Source organism: Chenopodium album, chromosome 23 (genome assembly GCF_948465745.1).
Source record: "Chenopodium album chromosome 23, dcCheAlbu1.1, whole genome shotgun sequence".
NCBI lineage: Eukaryota > Viridiplantae > Streptophyta > Magnoliopsida > Caryophyllales > Amaranthaceae > Chenopodium > Chenopodium album.
This window is the reverse complement of record NC_137856.1, coordinates 5,257,536-5,283,198: the sequence shown is the minus strand read 5'-3', so window position 1 is coordinate 5,283,198 and position 25,663 is coordinate 5,257,536. Positions and strand designations below refer to the sequence as shown.

Here is a 25,663-nt window from a genome sequence, read left to right as displayed (position 1 = left end):
ATAATGAGGCTTCGTAATCTGAAATTCGAAAAATATGAGAACTTCAATCACATACTCTCTATGAAGTTTTGATCGACAATATTCTTATATTAAAAAAAAAGTACTTTGTACATTATTTTGTGAGTAATTTTATGACGTACTTTATGCAAAGTTATACAAGCGTATTCATTGTTAATTTTAATCACATTTTTATTGGACATAGAATATAATCATGTAAATGATGTGCAAGAGACGAATTGTGGCTATAACTCTGTATTTCACGAGGCCTTACGTTCAATTCTTCCAAGGAGCGAATTATAACATTGACGTGGAGATTGATGTTTGTATGGGTCCAATTTAGTCCAATTGGGCCTAGTCATTAAATGATCCAATCCAAAGCCCAAGGTCAAGGTTCAACTCTCCAGCCCATGCTAAAGTCAAGACCAGCTCTCAAAGGCAAGTCAATTGGGTCCAGGCCCACATCTCTCATATATGCCAAGGTATAAAAGCCATCAATGTGTCATTTTTCTAACAACACAAAAAAGCCTCAAGCAATTAATTCTCTTGCATAGCTTTCTCTCTACACATTGTACTGACTTTAGCATCGGAGGGGCCTTCCTCGGCAACACCCCCGAGGCTAGTTTACGTGTGCTTGCTGTGCAGGAAACCCTCGGTCCATCATCACTTGGATCGAGCCCAGTCTTCACCACCTCATTGGACCTTCGGCAAGGTCCCATTGTTTTCATCCGAAACAATTTGGCGCCGTCTGTGGGGAAGACTTTCAAAAATCTTTAAGCCAAATCTCTAGTCAGAATCATCTTGCAATCATCTTAGTAGCAATGGCTAAGAACCGCAAGAGCAAAAGCCTTCGTCAAGGAGCAGGCGAAAAGCCTAAAACTCCTACACCATCACCCTCACCGGACCGGAACTCTCCCAAGGGTACCAGTTCGGGAAGAAGGTCATTCGGGGAAGATTCCCTTTCTCCCGTAATTCACAACTCTCATCATAGGCCGAGTCCCTCTCGGTCTAGTAGAGATCAGTCCGGTCATAGGACTCATTCTGTGCCCCAAAGCCAACCATTGACTGTTCGCTCTCATTCCCACACTCAGCCGAGGACCCCTTTGACGGGACCCAGCTCGGAGGAGGTGGCGAAAGCGCTGGCAGTGCTCATGGAGGCCATGAGGGCACAAAATATGCCTCCACCTCGCGATCGAACTCCTCCGCATACCCGGCATCAGCGGAGGAAGCTAGACCATGATGGTGGAAAACCTCATTCCTTCCGGGAACTGGAAAAGTGGGAAGAGGATACTTGGAGAACTGAAAGAGAGAGGAAAAAGAACCCTCAATTTTTCTCGCGATCCTCAACCTCTCGACCAGAAACGCATAAGAGCAGCAGCTCAGCTTCTCGACCAGATTCTGCTCGCCGAGAACAACTCGAGACTGTTCGCCGAAGCGTACTCGACCGACTCGGCTGCAAGGAACCGAGTGTGCACAGTCGCCTCTCGTTCCCTGCAGCCGAGGCCCAAACTTCCCAGCCAAGGACGAAAACCACTCCTACCTCTCTGAGAGGGCGGAGCGCGGTCCCTTCGGCCAGGAACAAGGGCAAGGCCGTTATGCTACCCACCAGTTCCCCATTCGAGCAATGGATACTGGAAGAGCACGTGCCCACGGTTAAAATACCGTCGCACATCACATATGATGGGACTTCGGATCCGAAGGACCACATTGCCTCGTATGAGGCGCACATGCATCTTTGCCCCAGGTCCGAAGCGACTTGGTGCAAATATTTTCCAACCACTCTCAAAGGGGTCGCGCAAGCGTGGATCTCCAAGGGAGTAAAACAAGGCTCCATAACAGGGTGGGACGATCTGTCCTCCAAATTTAGGAGCAAGTTTTCCACGGCAAACCGCCGAGAGAAGACTACTGCAGAACTCATGGGTCTGCAACAGGGGGAGACTGAAAGCCTCCGGGACTACCTGACCCGTTTCAGCAACGAGTCATCCAGCGTCTCTCAGCTGGACCAGGGGTTAGCCGTTTTTGCAATGCAGAATGGCCTTCAGCCCGGGAAGTTCCTAGACTTCATGGTCATGCATACCCCGCAGACCTTGGAGGAAGCTCTGAATGCCTCGGATAAGTTCATCCGAGCCGAAGAGTGGAACAAAGCAAAAGCCCAACCCCAATCTGGGGGAGGGAAACAAAAACAAGGACCCTCGTCTGAAGGCCAAGGCCAAAAGGCAAAGGGAAAGGCGAAAGCCTCGGAACAATCTTCGGCCAACGAGTCGAAGAAGGAAAAATCTGCTCCTTTCCAGGGCAGATACGAATCTTACACTCCGCTCTCTCTTCCGCGCGCTAAGATTTACAGCGTGACGAAGGAGGAGCAGAGTTACAGAAAGCCGAGACCGCTCCCAGAGTGGTATCAGCGCAAAAATAAAAATCAGTGGTGTGAGTTCCATGAATCACCGGGACACAACACTGAAGAATGTATCCAGCTGAAGGACCAAATCGAGGATATGGTCCGGAAAGGGTACTTGAAAAAATATATCGCGGATCACCGCGAGAAAAAAGAGGCCGAGAAGCTTGAGAAAGACTCTCGGCAAGAAATTGACTTCCCCCGAAAGAACAGCAAAGCTGCGGAAGGAAAATTCCCTCCAATCCATGTTATCTCGGGAGGAATATGCTCTCGGAGGGAGCACAAACGTCACCTCAGGGCTCTGACCCATCAGGTGAATCATGCTGATATACAGCCACCCCAGTCACCGGTGCCGAACATGACATTCACAGCCGCTGACTGTCGGGGGGTGACGTACCCTCACGAGGACCCGTTGGTGATAATCGCCACGGTGGCCAACCACGACGTCAGCAAAGTCTTAGTTGACGGTGGTAGCGGGGCAAATATTTTGTTCCGGAAGGCCTACAATCAAATCAAGCTGAAGCCCAAGCACCTCACGCCGGTACCCTACCCGGTATCCGGATTCAATGGGGCTTCAACTTATCCTGATGGGAAGGTCCTACTTCCTGTCACTATCGGCTGCGACGAAGCAGCTAGGAATGTCATGACCGAATTTCTGGTCATCGATGCTCCTTCAGTATACAACGTGATCTTGGGGAGACCCATAATTCACGAGATCCAAGGGGTTGTCTCAACCTATCATCAGCTGATGATTTACGTTTCAGACGCCGGCTTCCCCGAAAGGATCCAGGGCAGCCAAAAGGAAGCCCGAAGGTGCAACTACCTCAAGCCATCCACTAGTCGCCCAGAAAGCGATGATGAGGATGAGGAGGAGAAAGAAAAAGAAAAAGAGCCGAGCACGAAGAAGCCGAAAGGCCTAAGTGCTTCGGCACAAGGTTCTGTACCCAAAGAAAAAGGGTCAGAAAAAGAAAAGGCAAGCTCTTCATCTGAGCCGAAAGACTCAGAGAGCCAGCCGAAGAAAAAGTCTGGGACACCTGCTGACATAGACAGCAGGCCAGATAACGAAGAGTCTGGCCCCGCTTCAATGGAGCTAGACCAGCAGACCGAAACGGTCGAGTTGTCCGAAGGAGATGCCGACAAATGTGTAGCAATCGGGATGGACCTTGATCCGAACACCCGTTGTGAACTTATTCAGCTCCTCCGGGACAACAGAGATGTGTTTGCTTTCTCGGCAGCTGATATGCCCGGGATAAGTCCAGACCTCATCTCCCATAAGCTTAACGTCGACCCAACGTGTCGGCCAGTTAAGCAAAAGAAGCGGAACTACTCCGCAAATAAGAACCGAGACATCGCAGCCGAAGTCAAAAAGTTACTGGATGCAGGTTTCATCGAACCTTGTCAGTATCCAGAATGGCTGGCAAATGTGGTGATGGTTCAGAAGGCTAATGGTACCTGGAGAATGTGCGTTGACTTCACGGACCTAAATAAGGCTTGTCCGAAGGACTTTTATCCCTTGCCGAGAATCGATCAGCTAGTCGACGCGACAAGTGGCCACGCCTTGCTTAGTTTCATGGACGCATTCTCGGGGTATCATCAGATCTTTATGCACCCCGACGACCGAGCAAAGACGGCATTCGTCACGAACGCCGGGGTGTACAATTACAAAATGATGCCCTTCGGATTGAAAAATGCGGGGGCAACTTATCAAAGGCTGGTGGATCAGGTTTTCGCCGATCAAAAGGGCCGAAACATGGAAGTCTATGTGGACGATTCAATCGTCAAAAGCAAAAAATCTGAGGACCATGTTAATGACCTGGCCGAAACCTTCGCCACCTTAAGAAAGCATCAGATGAAGCTGAATCCGAAGAAGTGTGTCTTCGGCGTGAAGTCAGGAAAATTCCTGGGATTCATGGTCAGCAAAAGGGGGATTGATGCCAATCCCTCCAAAGTCAAAGCAGCTCTAGATCTTCCCGAGCCAAAAACAAAAAGGGACGTTCAGCGGCTCACCGGAAGAATGGCAGCTCTCTCGAGGTTCATTTCTAGAGCTTCGGACAAGGGGTTACCTCTCTTCAAAGCCCTGAAACTCCCAAAAACAAAGGAGCTCGTTTGGGAAGAAGAGCAAAGAAAAGCCTTTCAGCAACTTCGAGAGCATCTGGCTCAGCTCCCAACTCTGGCTAGTCCAGTGGAGGGAGAAACTTTATACCTGTACGTGGCTGTTAGCCCAGCTACCATCAGTGCAGTGCTGCTGAGGGAAGAAAATAAAATTCAGCAACCGATCTACTTCGTCAGTCACACTCTGACGGATGCCGAGACTCGCTACCCTCTGCTTGAAAAAGTTGCCTTCGCAGTGGTAGTAGCTGCTCGGAAGCTGAGGCCCTATTTTGATTGCCATCAGATAGTGGTCTTAACTGATCAACCGCTGGAAAAAGTTCTCGGCAAAGTCGAAAAATCCGGTAGATTGGCCAAATGGGCTTTTGAACTCACTGAGTTCAGCATCAGCTACCAGCCGAGAACAGCCATCAAGGCTCAAGCTCTAGCGGACTTCTTGGCCGAATGCTCGTACCAAGAGACGTTAGACGATGAAAATAAAATCTGGACCGTTTTCACGGATGGATCCTCCACCGTAAATGGTTCGGGGGCAGGGGTAGTTATAACCTCTCCCGAAGGCAAATCTTTTGAGTATGCACTCAAATTTTCTTTCAAGTCTTCGAATAATGAAGCTGAATATGAGGCAGCAATCGCCGGCCTAGAATTGTGCATCTCATTGGAAGCCGATCATGTCTGTCTAAAGACAGACTCTCAGTTGGTCGCAAATCAGATCCGAGGCGAATACGAGGCCAAAGAGCCCTCAATGGTAGCCTATCTCGCAAAGATCAAAGCAACTATTGCGAAACTGAGAACTTTTGAAGTTCAGCTGATCCCAAGGGGTCAGAATGCTCAGGCCGACGCACTCTCCAAACTTGCCAGTTCAACTCTTACTGAGCTGAACAGATCCGTGTATGTGGAAGTGCGCCGAGAAAGAAGTGTCGACGAAGCACCTGAAGTGTGTTGCGTCGACCCAGAACCTAGCTGGATGGATCCCATCCTAGCTTTCAAGCTTCGGGGAGAAATTCCCGAAGACAGAATTTTGGCCTCCAAACTGAGGAGAACTAGCTCAAGGTTCATCGTCTTCAGAGGAGAGCTTCTGAAAAAATCCTTCTCAGCGCCGTTGCTGAAATGCGTGGGACCAACAGATGCAGATTACATCCTTCGGGAAATTCACCTCGGCATCTGTGGAAACCACATCGGGGGAAGGACCCTAGCCCATAAGGCTTTGAGGGCCGGATATTACTGGCCCACCATGATCTCAGACGCTAAGGAGCTGGTCAGAAAATGTGAGAAATGTCAAAAATTCGCACCAGTCATCCATCAGCCAGCTAGAGACCTTCAGCCGATCCTCAATCCGCTCCCATTTGCCCAGTGGGGGCTGGATATTTTGGGACCTTTTCCAGATGCACCCTACCAAAAAAGATGGTTAATAGTCGGCATTGACTATTTCAGCAAATGGATTGAGGCTGAAGCAGCCTCGAATATCACAGAGCAAACCGTCAGGAAATTTATCTGGCGGAATATTATTACTCGCTTTGGTATTCCGAAGGTTTTTGTCTTTGATCATGGGAGGCAATTTGATAACCTACCGCTGAGGCGGTACACAGATCAATTCGGCATCAAATTGGCATATTCGGCAGTGTGTCATCCACAAAGTAATGGCCAAGCCGAAGCTGCAAATAAGCAAATCCTCAACGCTTTGAAGAAAAGGGTTGAAGATCAAAAGTCCAAGTGGATAGAGGAGCTTCCAGGAACCCTCTGGTCACTTCGGACAACTGAAAAAGAGGCAACGGGCTGTTCACCTTTTGAGCTGGTGTATGGCGCCGAAGCCGTTCTGCCAGTGGAAATCGGCTCTGAAAGCTTAAGAGTGCACCATTTCTCGGCTGAGAACGAACAACTTATGAAGGAATCCCTTGATTTCCTCGACGAAGTGAGGGACTCAGCCCGAGACAGAATGGCTGCTTATAAGCAGAGAATCAGCAAATTTTACAACCGAAGGGTCCACGCAAGGCCTCTCAGAATTGGAGACCTTGTTCTTCGGAATGCTGCTGCAGTTCAAAAAAGCCGAATTCATGGGAAACTCTCCGCTGCATGGGAGGGACCTTACGAAATTTATGATGAGCTTCAGCCAGGGACATACCGACTTCGGCAGTTGGACGGAACTGAGCTGAAAAATCATTGGAACGCCGATGTACTTAAGAAATACCATGTGTAAACCCTTCGGGGCGAAAAAAAAAATCTTTGTAAGTACATTTTGAATTATTAATGAAAGGCCTCGGAGCCACCATTTCAACAATAATTTTCAACATTTTATGCTTTCAAGTTTTCATTTGGCTATCTACTCTTTAAGGGCTTTTATTCAGCCTTGTCTGAGACCTTCGCCTTCGGCTAACTGGGTTTCAGATTGCTGACAAGCTCGTCTTTTTAAAGAACCCTGGTCTTTCAGCTGAAGTTCAACTTCAGTAAGACTTGTTCTCCAAAGACATTGAGTCCATGGACAAATCTGGGATATTGCCTTAACTGAGCCCCGTATCCCAGAAAGCCATTATCTGAGACATTGCCTTCAGTTGGCCTTGTGTTTCAGATATTCATTTTTATAGATAGACAGGAAATCAAGCATAACATCAACCATTAAAGTTTTTTATTTCAGTCCAGCTTGGAACTGCTGATAAATTTGTCTTATTAAGGAAATCTGGTCTTTCAGCTGAGGATCAACTTCAGTAAGACTTGTTCCTCAAAGACTCTATGGACAAATCTGGGATACTGCCTTAACTGAGCCTTGTATCCCAGAGGGCCATTGTCTGAGACATTGCCTTCGGTTGGCCCTGTGTCTTAGATATCCATTTTTGTTCAGCTTCGGCTGAGATCTCAAATCCAACTCAGTAATCCAAAGACTGGGATCTTCAGATTACTGGGAGGGCAAGGAGCACTGTCAGTGCAAGTTCATCTTCAGCAAAGTCTTCAGCTGAAAGCTTTGTACTTTGCAAATTTTGCTACAATTTCTCAAATTCAGAAAGAGTAAAGCATTCAAAATAAGACAGAGCAGTTGAAGAAAAAGCATCAGATTAATGAGAACAATGCTCAGAAAATGAGCTACAAATTCAGATGTTCAGATAAAATATCGGCAGCCGTCCACAAACGGAAAATAACAGCTGCCGAGGTACACGCAAAAGCAATAAAGCAGTTTGTACATCAAGGCAAGCTGAAGCAAAAGGATACAAGGCAAAAAAATAATTCAGGAGCGGCAAGTCTAAAGTTGAGCGCACGATGAACCGCAAGATTCTGAAGACGACTGCCCGATTTCCTATGCTTCAGCCTGAGAATCAGACTGATCGGCAATGCTGGCTTCAGCCCCAGCAGCAGATGAAGCAGGCCGCGCACCCTGCTGAGCCTCCCTCTCTTCGAGTTCCCTCTCTGCTTCTTCCTCAGCTTCCTCAGCTGCAAGAATCTCAGCTTCGGCCGGAGTTGGGAACTTCATGTGGGGATCTTCTGAATTCTGGATCCACTCAGCACACTTGGACCAGTCCAGATTTGGCTCAGCATGGAGACAGAGTCTTCGGCACACCCTGAGCCCGTTCGTGAATCCCATCTCATACTCTTCTTGAGTATAAATACGGGTCTTGAGCAGGGCCTCAGCATCTGCCAGCTTCTTCTGTACCTCCTCCAAGCTTTTCTTGGATTGATTCAGCTCTTCAGCGAGCTTGGAGGAAGCACTTTTCTGCTTGTTCAGCTCTTGCTGAACCTCTGAAGTTTTGGCCTTCAGCTGAGCCAGCTCATCATTTTTGGCCCTTAGCTGATCCTCAGCCTCTTGAAGCCTGGCTCTCTCAGCATCAGCATCAGCAGCAACTTCTGAGAGTTGGACGTTCTGGGCCTGGAGCTTTTCTTCAGCAGCCATTCTACTGGCTTCCGAAGCTTCTAATCTTTGCTGCACCTCAGCTTGTGCAGTAACTCCGTCCCTGATTCGGCTTTCAATGACAGCCTTGAATTTAGTGACGTCCACTCCCAAGTGGTCTCGGAGGAAGTTCTCCCCTTCTATCAGCGGGGGAAAAACCTCCTCTTCCATGGCAGTGCAGAAGGTCTGGAGGGCTTCAGCGGCCTTCCTCTCATATTCTTCTCCTTCCTTCTGCTTTTCTTCGGCTGCTGCCTGCTTCAGCTTGGCAAGCTTCAGCTCTTCAAGAGCCACCTTCCGGGCATGCTCAGCCTCATCAACCCTATCTTGTAGGGAATCTATCAGCTCTACAGTGAGAGTCTGATTGTGCACAAACTGAAAAGCAAAGGCACAACTCAAAAAAAACAAAAGACTTCAAGCTGAAGAACTAGATAGAAAAATAAGGGCAAGTGTAAGAATTTACCTGCATCATCAGCAGCTGATTCATCCTTGCAGGGTCTGGGACAGATCTGCTGGATTCCCCTATCCCAGCAGTGGCCTTCAGCGACCAGGCCCTTGCCCTGTCTACTTCGGACATCCCAGCAAAATTGCCGAAGTAGACTTCTGCACCTTCTCGGTTCTGACCCCATATGGTGTCCCAGATATGATCTGGAATTGGAATTCGGGGGGCCGAGAACCCCATGTCTGCAGAATGCAGCGTCTGGAAGGAGGGAAAAGAAGACTCAGGAACTTCCTGAACCCTTTGAGGTTCAGCACCTTCTTCTTCAGCGGTCTTCTCTTCCTTTTCAGCAGAGTCGATGACGATGACTTCTGCTTCCCCTTCAGGTTTGAGGACGAGAGCCTCAACCTCTCTAGCTATGTCAGCTGAGAAACCCTCAGCAGTGGGCTTCTCAGCGCTTTCAGCCTTGTGCCCTGCGGCACTATCAGCCATCCCCTCAGCTGGGACCCCTCCCTTCGGATCGGGAGTCTTCTGGTCCACCTCCACCTCAGGAGGTGGGGGAGGGGTTTGCGGTGGGGATTGTGGTGGTGGTGGGGGAGCCCTCGGCTGTTCACCGCCTTCCTCAGGCTCCCTGATGATTATTCCGGCGGGCCTCGGCCCCGTTGGGAAGTCGTGAGGGCCGATGATGGCCATCCGTCTCCTCCTTTTCCGAAGGGGCTGCTCGTCCATCTCAGAGTCTTCGGAGTCTTCGGGACGAGCAGGAGCTTTTCCTTCTCTCTGTTGTTTGCTCCCTTCGGACTGCAAAAAACAGGGGGGGCAAGAAAGGTGTGAGTAAAAAAAAAAAAAAAAAAAAAAAAAAAAAAAAAAGAAAAATTTTGCTGAAGCCAAAAAGCTAGGCATAAACTCACCGAGGTCTCCAGCAAAGCCTCGTCCTCCTTTTCGGCTGCCTCCGCTGCTGCTTCCGCTTCAGCAGCTTGGGAGGACCCTTCTCCTCCTTCCAAAACTTCAGCAGCTCGTGCAACCTCTTCGGCAGTACGAGCAGCTTCGAGCTCTTCGTTCAAAAGCTGACCCCAAGGATCTCTCTTCTTCCACCAAGGCTTTTGCCGCAAATAGTGGTCTGAAGACTCGATCAGGAAGTGGGTAGGGCCTAGATGGACAGGACGATCCTCGGACGGAGTAATAGAAGGAGCTCGGTCCAAGATGTTTCGTGCTTGGTCAACGCCGAGACGATCGTAGTCGATCTTGGCAGTGACCTCGTTCAGCACTGCACAAAGAAAATGAGCACGAGTTAGTTCAACAACGTCAAAGTGGCGAACAAAGTGCAAAAGCAGTAAAATAAAGTAAAGGGCTTCAGCCTCAGCCGAAACAGCTTACCATCTCTGAACTTTCGGCTGAGGCCGACAGCAGCAAGCATGTGCTCCTGAAAGATGTAGTGGTTATCAGGGAGCCAAGTTGCTGGAATGGTCTTCAGACGACCCCTTCCAGATGGGTTCTCAACCTTCCCGAAAATGTTGGCCTGCTCGAGGTTGCAATCACCTCGGCCATCGTTCTCTAAGGGGCCCAGACTGAGCATTTCTGGGTCAGGGTTGGAGAGATATCTCGGCGCACTGAAGACATGGGGATGGTCAGGATCTGTGGGCGCCCTAACCCAAATCCACTGGCCTCTCCAGTCCTTGTCCGAAGAATCATTCGGCCACATTGTCAGATGTCCTTGCCGAGACTCGATTCTAAACCACCCAGGACCATGGTTCCCATGTCCACTCTGGACGTTCGGCACCAGCTTGTGGATCTTCTTAAAACAGTGCAAGTTGGGATTATATTTCATGAACTTGCAGACCCAGAGGTATGTCATCACCCTTCGGATGCTGACAGGAGTTAGCTGACACAAGGAGACCTTGTAATGTATCAGCAAATCTCGGACAAATAAGTCCAAGGGGAACCTCAGCCCATACTGAAGCTGCCTAAGGTACACCCCTACATACCCCGGGGGCGGACGATGGATTCTATCAGATGCATCAGGCATTCGGCACCAATATCCATCGGCCTCCATTATGCCGTAGTGCAACTCAACTTGTTCAGCGAACCGATACTTTTCGGCTTCCAATATCCACCAGGAGTATGGGGCATTCTTTATCATAGCCGAGGCAACCTCGGGATCCTCCCACTCCTGATACCCGGGGAGAACGTCCCAAAGAACAGCAGGAACCACTTCGTCCTTCCCGGAAGTGCTCGGACCCTCCGTCCCTTCAGGAGGCGCCGACGAGATCGGAGTTGCCCTAATTCCTTCGGCAGGTTCGGATACAGCTTGTCCGTTCCATGTCCCAGTCCTATTCCGAGGATCTGGGATCGGCCTTGCTCTTCTAGGAGCACGGGCTCTACCTCTAACTCCTCTCGCCATTAAAGTTTCGAAGAAAATCGAAAGAAAAGGGGGAAGGAGTTCAAATCTGAAGAAAATCAATCAAAAATCAGAGAAAATTACCTTAATCTGAAGCAGAATTCGCCGATCTACTGGTTCGGAATGATGAATTTCGGTTTCTAAGCTTATTTCTCGGGGATTCAGCGAAGTTTCGATACGGATTCGAGGGTTCTCGTGCGGGGTTCAATTTTGTGTGGGTGAAGAAATGAGGAAAGAGTGCGTATCTTTTGGTTTTATTTCCAGAAATGGGAATTTTAAGAGGTTCACGCTTAAAATTGCTCTTTAATTCCTCATTAAGTAACCGTTAAGCACGTTTCCCGCAATCTGATGACCCATTATCCGTCCAACTTCCTCCATTATCCATTTAACCGTCATCGTTTCACTAATTGCGGTTTAAATTCAAATCCTTGGATTAATTAAATCATTTACTTCCCTCCTTTTTCTGGTTAATCAAACCCGACCCGTCATTCTTCCAAATCGGGTCTGGGGGGCAAGTTGTATGGGTCCAATTTAGTCCAATTGGGCCTAGTCATTAAATGATCCAATCCAAAGCCCAAGGTCAAGGTTCAACTCTCCAGCCCATGCTAAAGTCAAGACCAGCTCTCAAAGGCAAGTCAATTGGGTCCAGGCCCACATCTCTCATATATGCCAAGGTATAAAAGCCATCAATGTGTCATTTTTCTAACAACACAAAAAAGCCTCAAGCAATTAATTCTCTTGCATAGCTTTCTCTCTACACATTGTACTGACTTTAGCATCGGAGGGGCCTTCCTCGGCAACACCCCCGAGGCTAGTTTACGTGTGCTTGCTGTGCAGGAAACCCTCGGTCCATCATCACTTGGATCGAGCCCAGTCTTCACCACCTCATTGGACCTTCGGCAAGGTCCCATTGTTTTCATCCGAAACAATGTTAAATCTACAAAAAGACATCGTATTTAAGTAATTTAATCGTTTAAAATAGGAAAGATTATTAATCCTAATCGATAAAAATGCTAGTAAGCTGACTCATTATGCGGCATGCATCAATGAAAGATAAAAGAAATGAAAAATAAAAGAAGGTAAAAATGAAAAATATCAAGCATGAAAGTGAAACGTTGACCAGAGTATGAAAACGACAATATTAGGAGTCGTTAAATTGACATTAGCCACTTTGCAAAAACAAGACCCCACTTTTCCATTAAAAAAAATCCTAAATACAACAACAAAAATACAATCCAACGGTTGAAAATAAAAATTGGCATTTTTTGTAAAAATTAATCCACAATTTTCCTGTACAAAAGACTAACCGTTGGAAAATTTTGATCGCCTTCATATCAAAGAGAATGAAGAATTAAGAAGTTTCTATTTTTTTTTTTTTTTGCAAAATTTATAATTTAGGCATAATTTTATTAATTAATTTAATTGAATTGATTTTATAAACTTAATTTTATATAAAAAAAGAAAGAAAGAGGAAAAATGGTGAGAGGGAGATCATAAATTTCGCAGGTGAGGAATGCCTGTAATTTGCTGTAACTTTGAATACTCTTGACGGTTTTTCCAGCCTCGGTTCTCTGCTTCCTTAAGCAACGATCCAGAGGTATATTTATTTATTTATTTTTGATTAATTTCAATTTTTTTTGCAATTTTTTGGGAATTTTTTTTTTTTTCATTTTTTTGAGCTAGAAATGATATTGACCCATATGAGAAAATCTTAATTTAATGCATTTTTGAGAAATTTTCAATTTTTTTGAGCCTAAATTGTATTGACCCACATAAGAAATTATTAATTTAATGCATTTCTGACCCAATTTTGTTAGAATTGTTAATTTTATTGATGATTCCCAATTAAATGCAATTTTGGATGGTTGGTGAAAATTATTGATGAAATTTAATGTGACCTAGATGATGGAATTGAATTGTTGTGATTTTAATGATATGATTCATAATTCTGTTGAATGTAGGCTGGTTCCGGAGAGAAAGAGCTACCCAATTTGATTTCTGGGGGTTTTATTCAATTTTTTCTGGGAATTTCGGATGATTCTTGATTGATGATACAAAGAGATAGAAAGAAAAATACATTCTTTTGAATTTGTTTTTTGGGGTTTCTTTTTATCAATTTACCTTCGTTGAAGGTTGTAAACTGTAAATATAGTTGAATTTTGGAAAAAAAAAAAATAAAAAAAAAATGAGTGTTGTATCTGGAGTAATATCAAGGCAAGTTTTGCCAGCATGTGGAAGTCTTTGTTTCTTCTGCCCCGGTCTACGGACAAGGTCGAGGCAGCCTGTGAAGAGGTACAAGAAATTCATTGCAGATATTTTTCCCAAAACCCAGGTTAGCTTATGGCATTATATGATTGTTTAAGCTTTTGTTTTTCTGTGGCCTTTGATTTCAATTCAGATGTACTTATTGTTACAAATTGTGTTATTGCGTATTTTGTACTGAAATTGTTATGTTCAACATTGATATATATCGCAGTGGTGTGTAGCTCTTCATCTTGATGGTATGAGTTGGAAATATGAGTACATTAATTATTAGTAGGTCAGGTCAATTTCTTATTTTATTTGTTGTTTGAAAGAATATTCATCATTGTGTGTTGAAGATTTGGTATCACTTTCTTTAGCCTGTCACTCTTTTTGTTTTGATAATCCACCAATGTCTTAGGTACGAGTTTGCAACTCTCATGCAATGAGCCCATCTCAGCTTGCATGAAATCGGACTGATCATGTTGATGTATATTGATGACCGCCATACTATAGAACTTAGGGTGTAAGAAGTCTCTTTGTGTATACCTATACTTGTACGGTTGTACCTATTTTATACACACATATGTTACTAAAACTCATATCAGAGTAATTCGACAACATTGTGTCCTAGTGCCTCAGCTATTTTATGAAGTTTTAACCATTCATTGTCCAAAATGAAGTGTCTAGTGCCTTTACCCATGTATGAGTACAAATTCTTGTATGAGTACAAATCATTTCGATAAAATGAGAAGCTCCAATTACATTGATTTAAGCTAAAGTACAAATCCACTTTTACCACTGTAACAAATCGACAATATATACCTTTTATGTAGAGTACATACACCATTTAAATCATGAACTTATAGTCAATCAATGAACCATCTTATACCATAGTGGTCATCCTAATTGAATCATGGATTATTAAATGGTCTCTAATCAATTTGAACCACCACAGAAAAATATTTTCATATGGGAAAGTGAAAGGCCTATCATCCTTAGCTAGCTCAAAAAATGGCACTTGGTTAGTAGTCATTCATCTGGACCTTTGATTATGATTAAACATGTGCTTATACTCGTCAAGATCTATATTCAGATTTTGTAATGCTTGTTTGCTGACCAAGATACTTGTTATCCCTGATAGAAATTTTGATAGTAGCTAAATAGTTGTTAATCATTTTTGAGTACCATCTGTTGATTGCTTTGGTCTCTTCTACACCTTTGCAATTCGACCGAGTCACTATTCGTTTCTTAGGTCTGTCCTACACCTCTGTATTTCTACCAAGTCCACAATGTGACACGTATTTTGTTTCTTCTTGCTTGACACTCAACATTGTTGATTTATATCACATATGTCCTTCTGATGGGAATTAGGCTCTTCTACAAATTGTCCTGGTTTAGGAAAGCCTCCATTTTTTTTCCACCGTAGCAATAAACTTCTTGTTTCATGTTTACACAAACTAACCATACCAATCAAAACATGTACATTTACACTGTAATTTTTTGTCATTTATATTTGAATTTTCGAGATATCCCAAATGCATCTTGGAATACAGGAAGGTAAAATATTGTCATTTATTTGTACAATTGTGTTGATACTGGTCAATGGTTATGTGTTATGTTTATCACAATGTGATTGCATGTACCTGTCACCTGTCACCTGTCAACTTTCCCGTCACCTGTCACCTAGCTATCTTTTTTTCATAGTCTGACTTCTTCAATGCAGTTCATTATCTTAACTACAACTACAGAATTTCATGCAGAAAAGACAACTATTGTCAGTTTGTCACTCCTTATAAGCGCTTAGAGAAGAACTATAAATGTGTTTTTATTCATGGTACTTTAGCGCCTTATAGGGTGGACTGTGAGGACTGAGGAGTGCAAATAGTTTTTTTTTTTCCTTTATTTTTTTAAACAAACTGCAGAACTGCATTAATTTAGCTGAAATAAAAGGGTCAATATGTCTTCTGTAACTGACATAGTGACCGTGCAAAAAAGTATGCTGCTAGATATTGTGTGGAATATATGTGTACATGTTCAATAATGGATTTTACATCACTTCTTGTTGGATTGTGGTCCAAGTTCCTTATAATTCATTCAATTACTATATCTAGAATAAAAATTAGAATTTTGCTCTCTATTCAAGTTGGTTCATAAATAACTACATGTTTGAGGAATTTTGCTCTTTATGTAGATGTTTCTATACAAGATCAACTCACTGACATCAATAGTTGAAACCATTTGTCCGAATAAATTCACTATAAATTTGAGATGTTGGGCAACTTATGGGAAGCAATCCACCTATACAATCCTTAAATCCTCCTAGGCTACAATCCTCAAAGCACAATCCTCGTGTGCTCCTTATACACAATCTCTAAATTCATTATTTCTCTTTGTAGAGTTTGTACGACTCCTTAGTGAGTTTGTTCTTTTAAAAGTGAGAGCTGTAAGTTTATTACTCACCCCTAATACTATAGAGTTTTTGTACTCTCCTATTTCTACATATAGTGGATTTTCAAGGGCTTGTCATTCGTGAGATTTTAAATTGGGTCCCATATTCATAACTTATCTTGCCTTATTTCTGTTTCTATCTATTTATTTCAATCTCTGCATCTTTTTTTCACTGCACACTCACAATCCTTATATCTCTCATTTAGAAAATTGGTATACAACCTAGATGACTTTAAATTGCATTGTCATGCTTTGATCTTTTTTGGTCAAATAATATTCTTTATGCTTTCTTTGAACAGGCTTTTAGCGTGACCACGGCTATTTGTTTCTTTCATGCACTTGCAATTCCTTTGAACTGTTCACCTATGTGCTCCATCCTTGTAGTTATATCATTTCTGTCTTTTGTTTATATGATAATAGAAACATTTGTAGTTATGTACTTTCTGCTCTTCTAAACCATGTTCGATACTTCTTTTGACAGGATGAAGAACCAAATGATCGGATGATTGGAAAGCTTTGTGATTATGCTGCAAAAAATCCCCTGCGTGTCCCAAAGGTACTTTCAGGAAAATTTCACTTCCCCCTCCCCCTCCTATGTGCACCTGGGTTGTGCTTGAAAGGCCATGCTTTTTGCTACTTTAGTATTCTAGCTGTCTATTGTGGATACTTTCAGGAAAATTTCACTTCCCCCTCCCCCTCCTATGTGCACCTGGGTTGTGCTTGAAAGGCCATGCTTTTTGCTACTTTAGTATTCTAGCTGTCTATTGTGGCCATATTCAACAATAGTTAAATAAAGTAATGCCTAATGCGGGTAGCCAACCAATTCTGAGATTTATACAATTTAGCTTATCAGTATCCTGGTCTTCATCAAGATAGTTTGCTAATTATATACAGCCAACATGATGGTTAGGTGGAGGTGCTTAGTTTCGATTTTTTGTTTCTTTTTGACACTTATGATTGCATATGATGGAGACATGTGGTCCTCTTTGTGACCTAGTTTTTTCTTTGCGTTATGTTGAGAGCCTGAGAAGATCTTCTCAATTATTTGTGCTGCCGTGAAAGAATTATGTTCGCTTAAGTCTCCTCATTTCTGTAATATACTACTCCAAATGTCATTTTAGCCTTATTGAATACCATAAGTTTGACATTTTCAATCACTTTCTCATCCCTTAAATCTATTTAATTATAGCTGATGTCTTGTGTTAGTGAAGAATTGCACTGTTTTTGTTGCATTCTGTTTGTCAGATCACCAATAATCTTGAGCAACGGTGTTACAAGGAATTGCGTAACCAGAATTTCAATGCTGTGAAAACTGTCATGTGTATTTACCGAAGGTTATTGGTGACTTGTAAAGATCAAATGTAAGTTGTCTAATTTCTTTGTTTTGTATATCAATTGCACTACTAGGAATTCAAATGCTTGATGTATCTACTAACGGTTACTGAGAATTTGAATGCTTGGTATTTGAAGTCTGTATCTCTCTCCCTCTGTCTCTTTCTCTCAACGGGCACTTAGGACCATTGTACTGTAGTCGAATTATTTTATCTCAATTACAAAAGTACCTTTGACAGTTGGTGATCATGTGAAGCAAATTGGATGTTTACACTTGGATATGATTGTTTTATGTTTTTTTTTTTTATTATTTTTTTTAAAATTTAAATGAACTGTAAAAAATTGATTTATTTAATACCTCATCATGGGCCTCTTTTTATGATTTAAAGCAGGGATGCATATCATCCTATTTTTGGAATACTTTTTTTTGCATACAATTTATTTTCACATGTATAATTTAATTTCATTATTCAGAACTTCACATTGAGTATTGAGGAAAATAACTGTTTTTCATTAGTATAGGCTAGATAGAAGAATATGTTGTGATTTTATCTTCAAGTAACTTGAAAAAGATGGATGTCGCGTTGATTAAGTTTATTTTTATTATTCCCACCCTCAGTGTTCTTTTTCCTTTCATACTTTCCAGGCCTTTGTTTGCAAGCAGTTTGCTAAGCATCATGCACATTTTGCTGGATCAAACAGGACAGGATGAATTGCGAGTTATAGGATGCCAAGCTCTTTTTGTGTTTGTAAATAATCAGGTGTGTACTATAAATATTTATTTTATTGCTAGGTGCTTGTTGTTTACCAATCACCTGAATTCTTTGAAATTCTTAATGCTATATACCAGTAAAATTTTTATTCCATTTTTCTTATGCTAGCTTCATTTTTTCATAAAAACTCTCTATGTCAAGCTTCATTTTGATGCTAGCTTCCTTTTCGTTGGTTCCTGTGTTTCAGAAGGATGGGACTTACATCTTTAACTTAGAAGACTTTATTCCCAAACTGTGTCTGCTAGCTCAAGAAATTGGGGAAGATGAGAGGGGATTTCGTCTTCGAGCATCTGGACTGCAAACTCTTTCTTCTATGGTGATAGCACTATTTTTATTTAATGATTATTTCTCCTGCTTATGATGATATTTTTAGTTACAACTGTTGATATAGCTCTTTGCTTATTTTTCTTTTAAAGGGACAATAATATTGCTTCTTCTGTGATGGTTCTAAATTGCATGCTTGTGATTTTTGCAGATCTGGTTCATGGGTGAACATTCCCATATGCTAGCTGAGTTTGATAATGTAAGCAGATACTGTTTTTATTTTTGTGCTCATTTAACCTTCTGGTCTCTTGGTCTTGTTGCCTATTTTATTTTGGCTTTTACTCTTTTAATTACAAATAATTTGAATGCTGTGATAGCTTAAGGGATTTAAGAGATATATGGAATGTATTTTTTATGCTTAGTGATTTTTCTCGTTGCCTAACGGCTTTCATCTCTCATTATTTTTAGCGTATATTTTGGACATGTCCATAGCTTCTGGTAGTAAATGCCTTTGTGAAACTGAAGGTAGAAATGGAACCTGTACTTTGCTTAAAGCTTGAAGCCTGGGATTTCCTATGTTAGCAGATACCTTTGCCTTGATTAGATGTTGTTTGAACTCTTTAGGTCATTTATGAAATTGTTTGATTAGTGCTTTTTTTTACTGTCTTTAAACTTCCTTGGCTGCTCTAGTGTATGGTTGCATATTACTACTATCACCAGCATTTGACAGCAATATTAGTTACACAATTACTTTTTTCAGCTGTTCAAAATTAATAACTGACATATTCAATCCCTACTATCGATTAATTGGAAATAGTCCTAACTTTGAAAGTGTCTTTCTAAAGCAGTCCAATTTAACATTTTAACCTGTTAGGTCTATTACCTGTCAAACATTCAACTTTTTTGAGGGCATTTTGCTACTCTCTCCTTTATCTCCCCCATTGGCTATTAACACTTCCTATTATTTTAACCTTTTTAACACTTTATAAGTCATGTGGGAGTGCGTGGCTTCTTTAGGTAGACCCCTCCACCTCCCCAAGTTGGGCTGTTGGTGCAATTTTTCTTTAATTGTTCTCAATGTTATAGTTTAACACTTTAACCTAATTCTTGCACTACCCTAGGTATTTTATTTCTGACACTTGTGACTTACACCTCCCTTAGGAATGTGGAGAACATTTTCTATTTATATTTTGCATACGTTTGCTGTTACACTGGTCATCGGGTTATGTCTGGAATACCCGTCCCAGCTTGATTTTCCCGACATGCATTACCAGCAATATGGATGGTTGTATTAGCAATAATTGTTGTAAAACATATCCTTTTTTTCTAAACAGGTGGTATCAGTAGTCTTGGAAAACTATGCCACTCCTCAGCAGAATACAGCAGATGATACTGACAAGCAGGGATCTAACGGTAGATGGGTGCAAGAAGTGCAGAATGACGAGGGTCATGTCATTGCTTCACTTGATATGTCAAGGATTCCTACTTGGGGGGGAATCATAAATTCTAAGGGCGAATTAAATGTGGCAGAGTAATTATTGTGCACATATTCCCCTGTTTTTCTAGTCTTTCTTATGGCGGTAACTGTCATTTACATGCTATCTTAATCCTTCTGCAGGGAGGTTGCCAAGAACCCTGGTTTTTGGTCCAGGGTTTGCCTGCATAACATGGCTAAACTAGGCAAGGAAGCCACCACCACAAGACGTGTTTTGGAATCTTTGTTCCGGTATTTTGACAATGGGAATCTGTGGTCTCTGACACATGGGGTTGCTTGTCCTGTTTTGACAGATATGCAGGCAGTTATGGAAACCTTAGGTAAATGGCATTCTTAATTATAGTTGAAATATTTCTCTTCCTTTTTCTAGTCACCTTGAGGTGATGTATTGATCACAACCTCCTTAATGGAACCATTTTCCCAGGTCATAGTTCACACTTTTTATTGTCAATACTGGTAAAGCATCTGGATCATAAAAATGTACTCAAACAGCTTGAGATGCAGCTGGACATTGTGGAGGTGACCACCACCCTGGCTGAGCAAGCTGAGGTTGAGCCTTCTGTTTCTTTGCTTGGTGCAGTAAGTGATGTTATGAGACATTTGCGCAGAAGTATCCACAGTTCAGTTGATGATTCCAACCTTGGTACTGAGGTTATCAAATTTAATAGAAGGTTCAAAGAGTTAGTGGATGAGTGTCTCACGCAGCTAGCCCACAAGGTATCATCCCCTTATTTTTTGAATTCTAACGGTTTTTTTTTTTTATTGAACATTAGTGTTTGTTTCTTTTCTGAGGAATTTGATGTCTTAAATTTTGTTATAAGGTTGGAGATGCTGGTCCTATTCTTGATATAATGGCTGGCATGCTAGAAAATATTTCTAGTATCACTGTTATAGCCAGGACCACAATTGCAGCTGTGTTTCGGACTGCACAAATTGTAGCTTCTTTGCCAAATGTATCATATCAGAACAAGGCAAGAGAAACTACTGGTTTTCATGCTGTTTATTTAGTTCGTTGATTTTTTTACTACGTAGATTATTTTGTCCATCTTCAATCTCCAAATTCCAACTTCATTATTTTCTCATTTCTGTAGGCATTTCCAGAGGCTCTATTTCACCAATTGCTCCCAGCAATGGTCCACCGAGATCATGAAACTAGGATTATGGCTCACCGTATATTTTCTGTTGTTCTTGTGCCATCTTCAGTGGCTCCTCGTCAATATTCAGCTGTGCCTATGTCCGGGAAAGGTGCTCATGTTCCGAGGTCACTTTCTAGAACTGTCTCAGTGTTTTCATCCTCAGCTGCCCTGTTTGAAAAATTACGTAAGGAAAGATCAGGAAGCAAAGAGAACATTCCTTTTGAGGGGGGAAACATAAATGTCGGGATGTTCAATAGACTGAAGTCATCCTACAGTCGAGCATCTAGTATTAAGAATCTAGTGCATGTACCCATAGAGGAGGGTTCTCCAAACAGCTTAAACAAGGAAGTGGTAGGTTCTGTCTTTGAAATCTTTCCACTTTTCTCATGCCTTTCTGTACTGAAGTATTGAACTATACCCGAGGAACTTGTGTATCTGCTTGCAAGATAGTTCTTTTAAATACAGCTTTCAAAAAGGCAGAATAAGTATAAATCAAATTTAGTTGATTGTTTTGTATTTATATATGATAATTGTTTCATTTTACTAATATAGGGAGGAAGTTCGCTCAGGCTGAGTAGTAGACAAATCATCCTCCTTTTGTCATCAATTTGGGCGCAATCAATCTCTCCTGAAAATACACCAGAAAACTTTGAGGCAATTGCACATACATACAGCCTGGTTTTGCTGTTTTCTCGTGCCAAGGTGATTTCCTAATTTATAGTTCTCTTTTATCAATACACTTTTTCCTTTTACCCATAATTGTAAATCTTCTATCAATTTGTTTAAATTTTCCTTGAATCTTATTACTTGCTGATTTGAGTGTCAAGCACATTGCTCTTGTTCTCAGTAATACCGAATACTTTCATGTTGCTAGTTTTACAAGCTCTTTATTATATTGCTTTTGTTCTGAAGCTGCTGTTTAACCTTGTCTGAGTTGTAGAGTTCTAGCCAAGAGGCACTTGTTCGAAGCTTTCAGCTTTCATTTTCCTTGAGAGGCATTTCTCTTGCAGAAGGAGGTATAAATTTTCAATATTATATTCTTCTGAGAATTCAATACCAGATTTTTATTTTGCTGATACAGCTTAGGATTTGGCATAGATGTTTAATTAAAAAATTTCTTGTTTTGCTGCTTCCCTTTCTAACTCACTACTTTTCTGCAACTATTGAGTTGGTGAAAGAGGGATGTAAAATTAAAGACTAAAAGTGGCCTTTATTCCCGTGTTTGAGCATGCATTTATTCCCGTGTTTGAGCATGCATTTCTCTGAGAGAGAGAGAGGGAGAGAGAGAGGGAGAGAGAGAGAGAGAGAGAGAGAGAGAGAGAGGGAGGGAGGGAGGGAGGGGGGGGGGGAGAGAGAGAGAGAGAGAGAGAGAGAGAGAGAGAGGGAGGGAGAGAGAGAGAGAGAGAGAGAGAGAGGGAGAGGGAGAGAGGCGGGAAGAGAGGGGGGTGGGGGTTGGGGGGTGTGCAGGGTGGGGGGGAGAACAACATATGTGTAAATGGGAGTTACTATGCTCTTGCTGATTATTGTATTTTATAATGCAACTTGTCAAGTTGTCAGTGGAAGAAATAATATAGAAGGGATTTTATACACACCTGATATATTCCATTTTTGATATAGGGCCTCTGCCACCGTCGCGTCGTCGATCACTCTTCACCTTGGCCACAGTAATGATAATTTTTTCTGCTAAAGCTTATGATATCCAGTCTCTTGTCTCGTGTGCCAAGGCAACACTGAACAAAAAAATGGTATGTCATAGTAGTAGAATGATGTTTTCTTAGCTCTCATTTACTCGTTTTTTTTGCCTTTAAATGGAAGTTTATGATGTGCTTTTTATCCTTTTCAGGTTGATCCATTTTTGTCTTTGGTTGGAGATAGCAAATTGCAGGCTGTTAATAAGAATGCCACTATAGGATTTGGGTGTAAAGAGGATGATAATTCTGCTTCAAGATTTCTATCCGAAATTATAATCACAGAGGATCAAACCAGGGAATCCTTTGCTGCTGAGATCATTAGAAGTCTTGAAAAGATTAAAGATGTAAGTTAATTGTCAAGATGAAAGATAACATATGAAGAATCTTGATCTTTGTATGCCAGTGAAACTTTTTGCTATTTTTTGCAACATACTTACAACTTGTTTCTCCTTTATTCAGGCTGAAATATGCACTGTAAGGGAGCAATTGCTTAGTGAATTTTTGCCAGATGATGTGTGTCCTCTTGGAGCCCAGATGTTTGATAACCCGTCCAAAATATACGAAGTAGATCCTCGACAGAGTGTTTGCCATGATGAAGTAATAAATCTGCAGAGTTGGGTTGTAATTATTTGCTAAACATTGATACAGCTTCTGCTATTAACCTCAGAACTAATTTGTTATTGTTTTTGCTTGTTCAGATTATTCCACTCTTTACAATAGATGATGATTCTTTGCTTGATAAGAATCCTAAGCAAGAGTTATTATTGACCTTGGAGAATGGCAGTCTCTTGAGTGTCAACCAACTTCTAGAATCAGTATGTTACTCACTCTTTCTACTAAAAAGTGTTTTCAAGATCACTGTGACTAGGATTTTCAAAAGATAGATTGAATAGATTAAGGCATAAAGCTTAGTAATTTTAAATTTTGCAGCTGATAATTCTTGTATCGTTTCTGTGCATATTAGTAACCTCATGTATAACTTATTGTTGTGAATGATGTAGCGAGTATTTGGATCATCCCTTGGGCTTGAATGTGGAGGTGATTGAAAGCTTTGCTTCACATGTTTGGATCAGTTTTCACGAATCAACTTTTTTTGGTGGGATGTATGTTGTGTTCATGTTTGTAATTTCTTGCTGTGTCATTAAGTGTAAAAGGGTCGCTGAAGTGTCACAAGCAGGGTGATCAAAGGTGATCCTTTTCACCCATGGTCATGCTAGCCAAGTCATTTCAGATTGGGGGGAAGAAAAATTATTCATCAATAACTTTATACAACATAGTTTTGACTTTCATCTGTCTCACCCTGACACATTCGTGTTTTAGAGCTTAATGATTTGCAATAAATGAAAATTTACAAGCTTAAGATCAACTTCAATTGCATTGTTTGCAATGAGAACTGTCTTTTCTGATGTCATAATAGTAGAATGATGTTTTCTTAGTTCTCATTTAATCTTTTTTTTTTTGGCCTTTTAAATGGAAGCGTTTGATGTGCTTTTTATCCTTTTCCTTCAGGTCCTGGACTCAGCTCACCAAGTTGGAAGATTTTCTGTCTCAACCGCCCCTGATTTGCCTTACAAGGAAATGGCCAGCCACTGTGAAGCTCTTATGATGGGTAAGCAACAGAAGATGTCCCATTTGATGACAGTCCAGCGACAAGAAAGCTTAATCAATTTCTGTGTCCAGCATGCTGATCTCGAACCAAACAGGACTACATCTCCTTCACAGGTATTCAAATACATTTAGTCTTGAGATGTCTATTGTTGCATTGTTTGATATTTGCATATGTGAAGAATATTTTGATATAGCATAAATGTCCCACGAATACAAACAACTAAAAAGGAACCGGTTACCAAGAAGGGAAGGAGGGATGATCCATTTTACTGTTTAAAACTTAAATTATTTGGCTGCTCAGAACAATCTGTCATCTCAGAATGGAAATAGGACTGCTTTTGGTGTTAAATTTGGCAATCTGAGTCAGTAGAAGTGTTCTTTGTTAATTATTTTTTTCTTATTCTGAGTTGAAAAATGTTGCAGACGGGAAATCCTTTCGAAGATGATAACTTAATGGCTCCTGCAATCAACGTATTACCAGCTGTCAGTCCAGTACCCATGCTATGTGCTGCTGAATACAATTTACAACCGCAGCACTATAAGCTTCCCACATCAAGCCCTTACGACAACTTCTTGAAAGCTGCTGGTTGTTGATTATCAATAAACTAGAGGCAGTTGAAATGTTCTAAGGGAGCAGTATATATATAGTTTCTGGAATTGGTATTGACGTCTTGGTCTGTCTCACATATGGCAGGCGTTCTGTGCACGAAGTAGCTAAAAATTCTATCAGCTACTCCTGAAGCAGCTTGAATAGTCAGTCCTAGATTCCAAAAATTCATTGTATTCTTTATTAAATTTTTTTATAAATTTTGTTTTGGGTTATCCAATTTTGTTCCAATGGGATATGGCAAACAGGTTGTATCCTCTGGAATTTTTTTGGTTAGAGTAGATTTCAGGTACAGCTTTACAGTCTCATCTGTATCTGCTGAAAGTTTCCGCAATGTATAAAGGAAACATTTTCTAAAAATCATTTTATTGGTATTGACATCAATTTTTTTGTATGTATATTATGAATAGAACTTACTGTAAATTTGCTGAGCATTGATGAAAAAGCCATTTGTTATTTTATTTTTTTTTGTTGTTTTTTCACTCTGAGCATGTATTTTGATCTTTGTGCACAAGCAAGATGATTTCGTGATGTAAACCCCCAAGCAATTTCTGTTGTACAACTGATTGCGCGACAACCAAATGAGCAAATAAGTATGGTTGTTTAGTGTATCTAGTAGTGTGGTACAAGCCATACAACTCGTGAATAATATAAAGGTAACACCCCTTCATGTTGCTATTTACAAGGTACTCTTACCGTCTTACTATTCTTTTACTTTCCCTTGGTTTTTTCTAATCAAATTTAGAGGATTAGTTTCCTTGTTAACCCCATAAAATGGAATGTGTGACCAATACACAGGACTTGTTAAGACTTTCATTTCCTAAATCCCCCACTGTCACAGATTTAAGAGACTTAATTGGCACTA

The 25,663-nt window shown here is 41.7% G+C and overlaps 1 protein-coding gene across 1 annotated transcript; it reads left to right on the top strand.

Moving 5' to 3' along the window:
• The first annotated feature begins 12,528 nt into the window (after positions 1-12,528).
• LOC145606786 (protein SEMI-ROLLED LEAF 2-like) lies at positions 12,529-25,259 on the top strand. Its single transcript, XM_081662616.1, has 20 exons — positions 12,529-12,797; positions 13,162-13,532; positions 16,374-16,448; positions 17,138-17,253; positions 17,871-17,985; positions 18,185-18,313; positions 18,473-18,520; positions 19,596-19,792; positions 19,880-20,076; positions 20,181-20,473; positions 20,578-20,727; positions 20,848-21,243; positions 21,445-21,594; positions 21,833-21,908; positions 22,510-22,637; positions 22,736-22,927; positions 23,043-23,180; positions 23,282-23,398; positions 24,093-24,305; positions 24,615-25,259. The coding sequence occupies exons 2-20, from the start codon at positions 13,386-13,388 to the stop codon at positions 24,783-24,785; spliced, it is 3,048 nt and encodes a 1,015-aa protein (XP_081518742.1). The 5' UTR covers positions 12,529-12,797; positions 13,162-13,385; the 3' UTR covers positions 24,786-25,259.
• Positions 25,260-25,663: the final 404 nt, after the last annotated feature.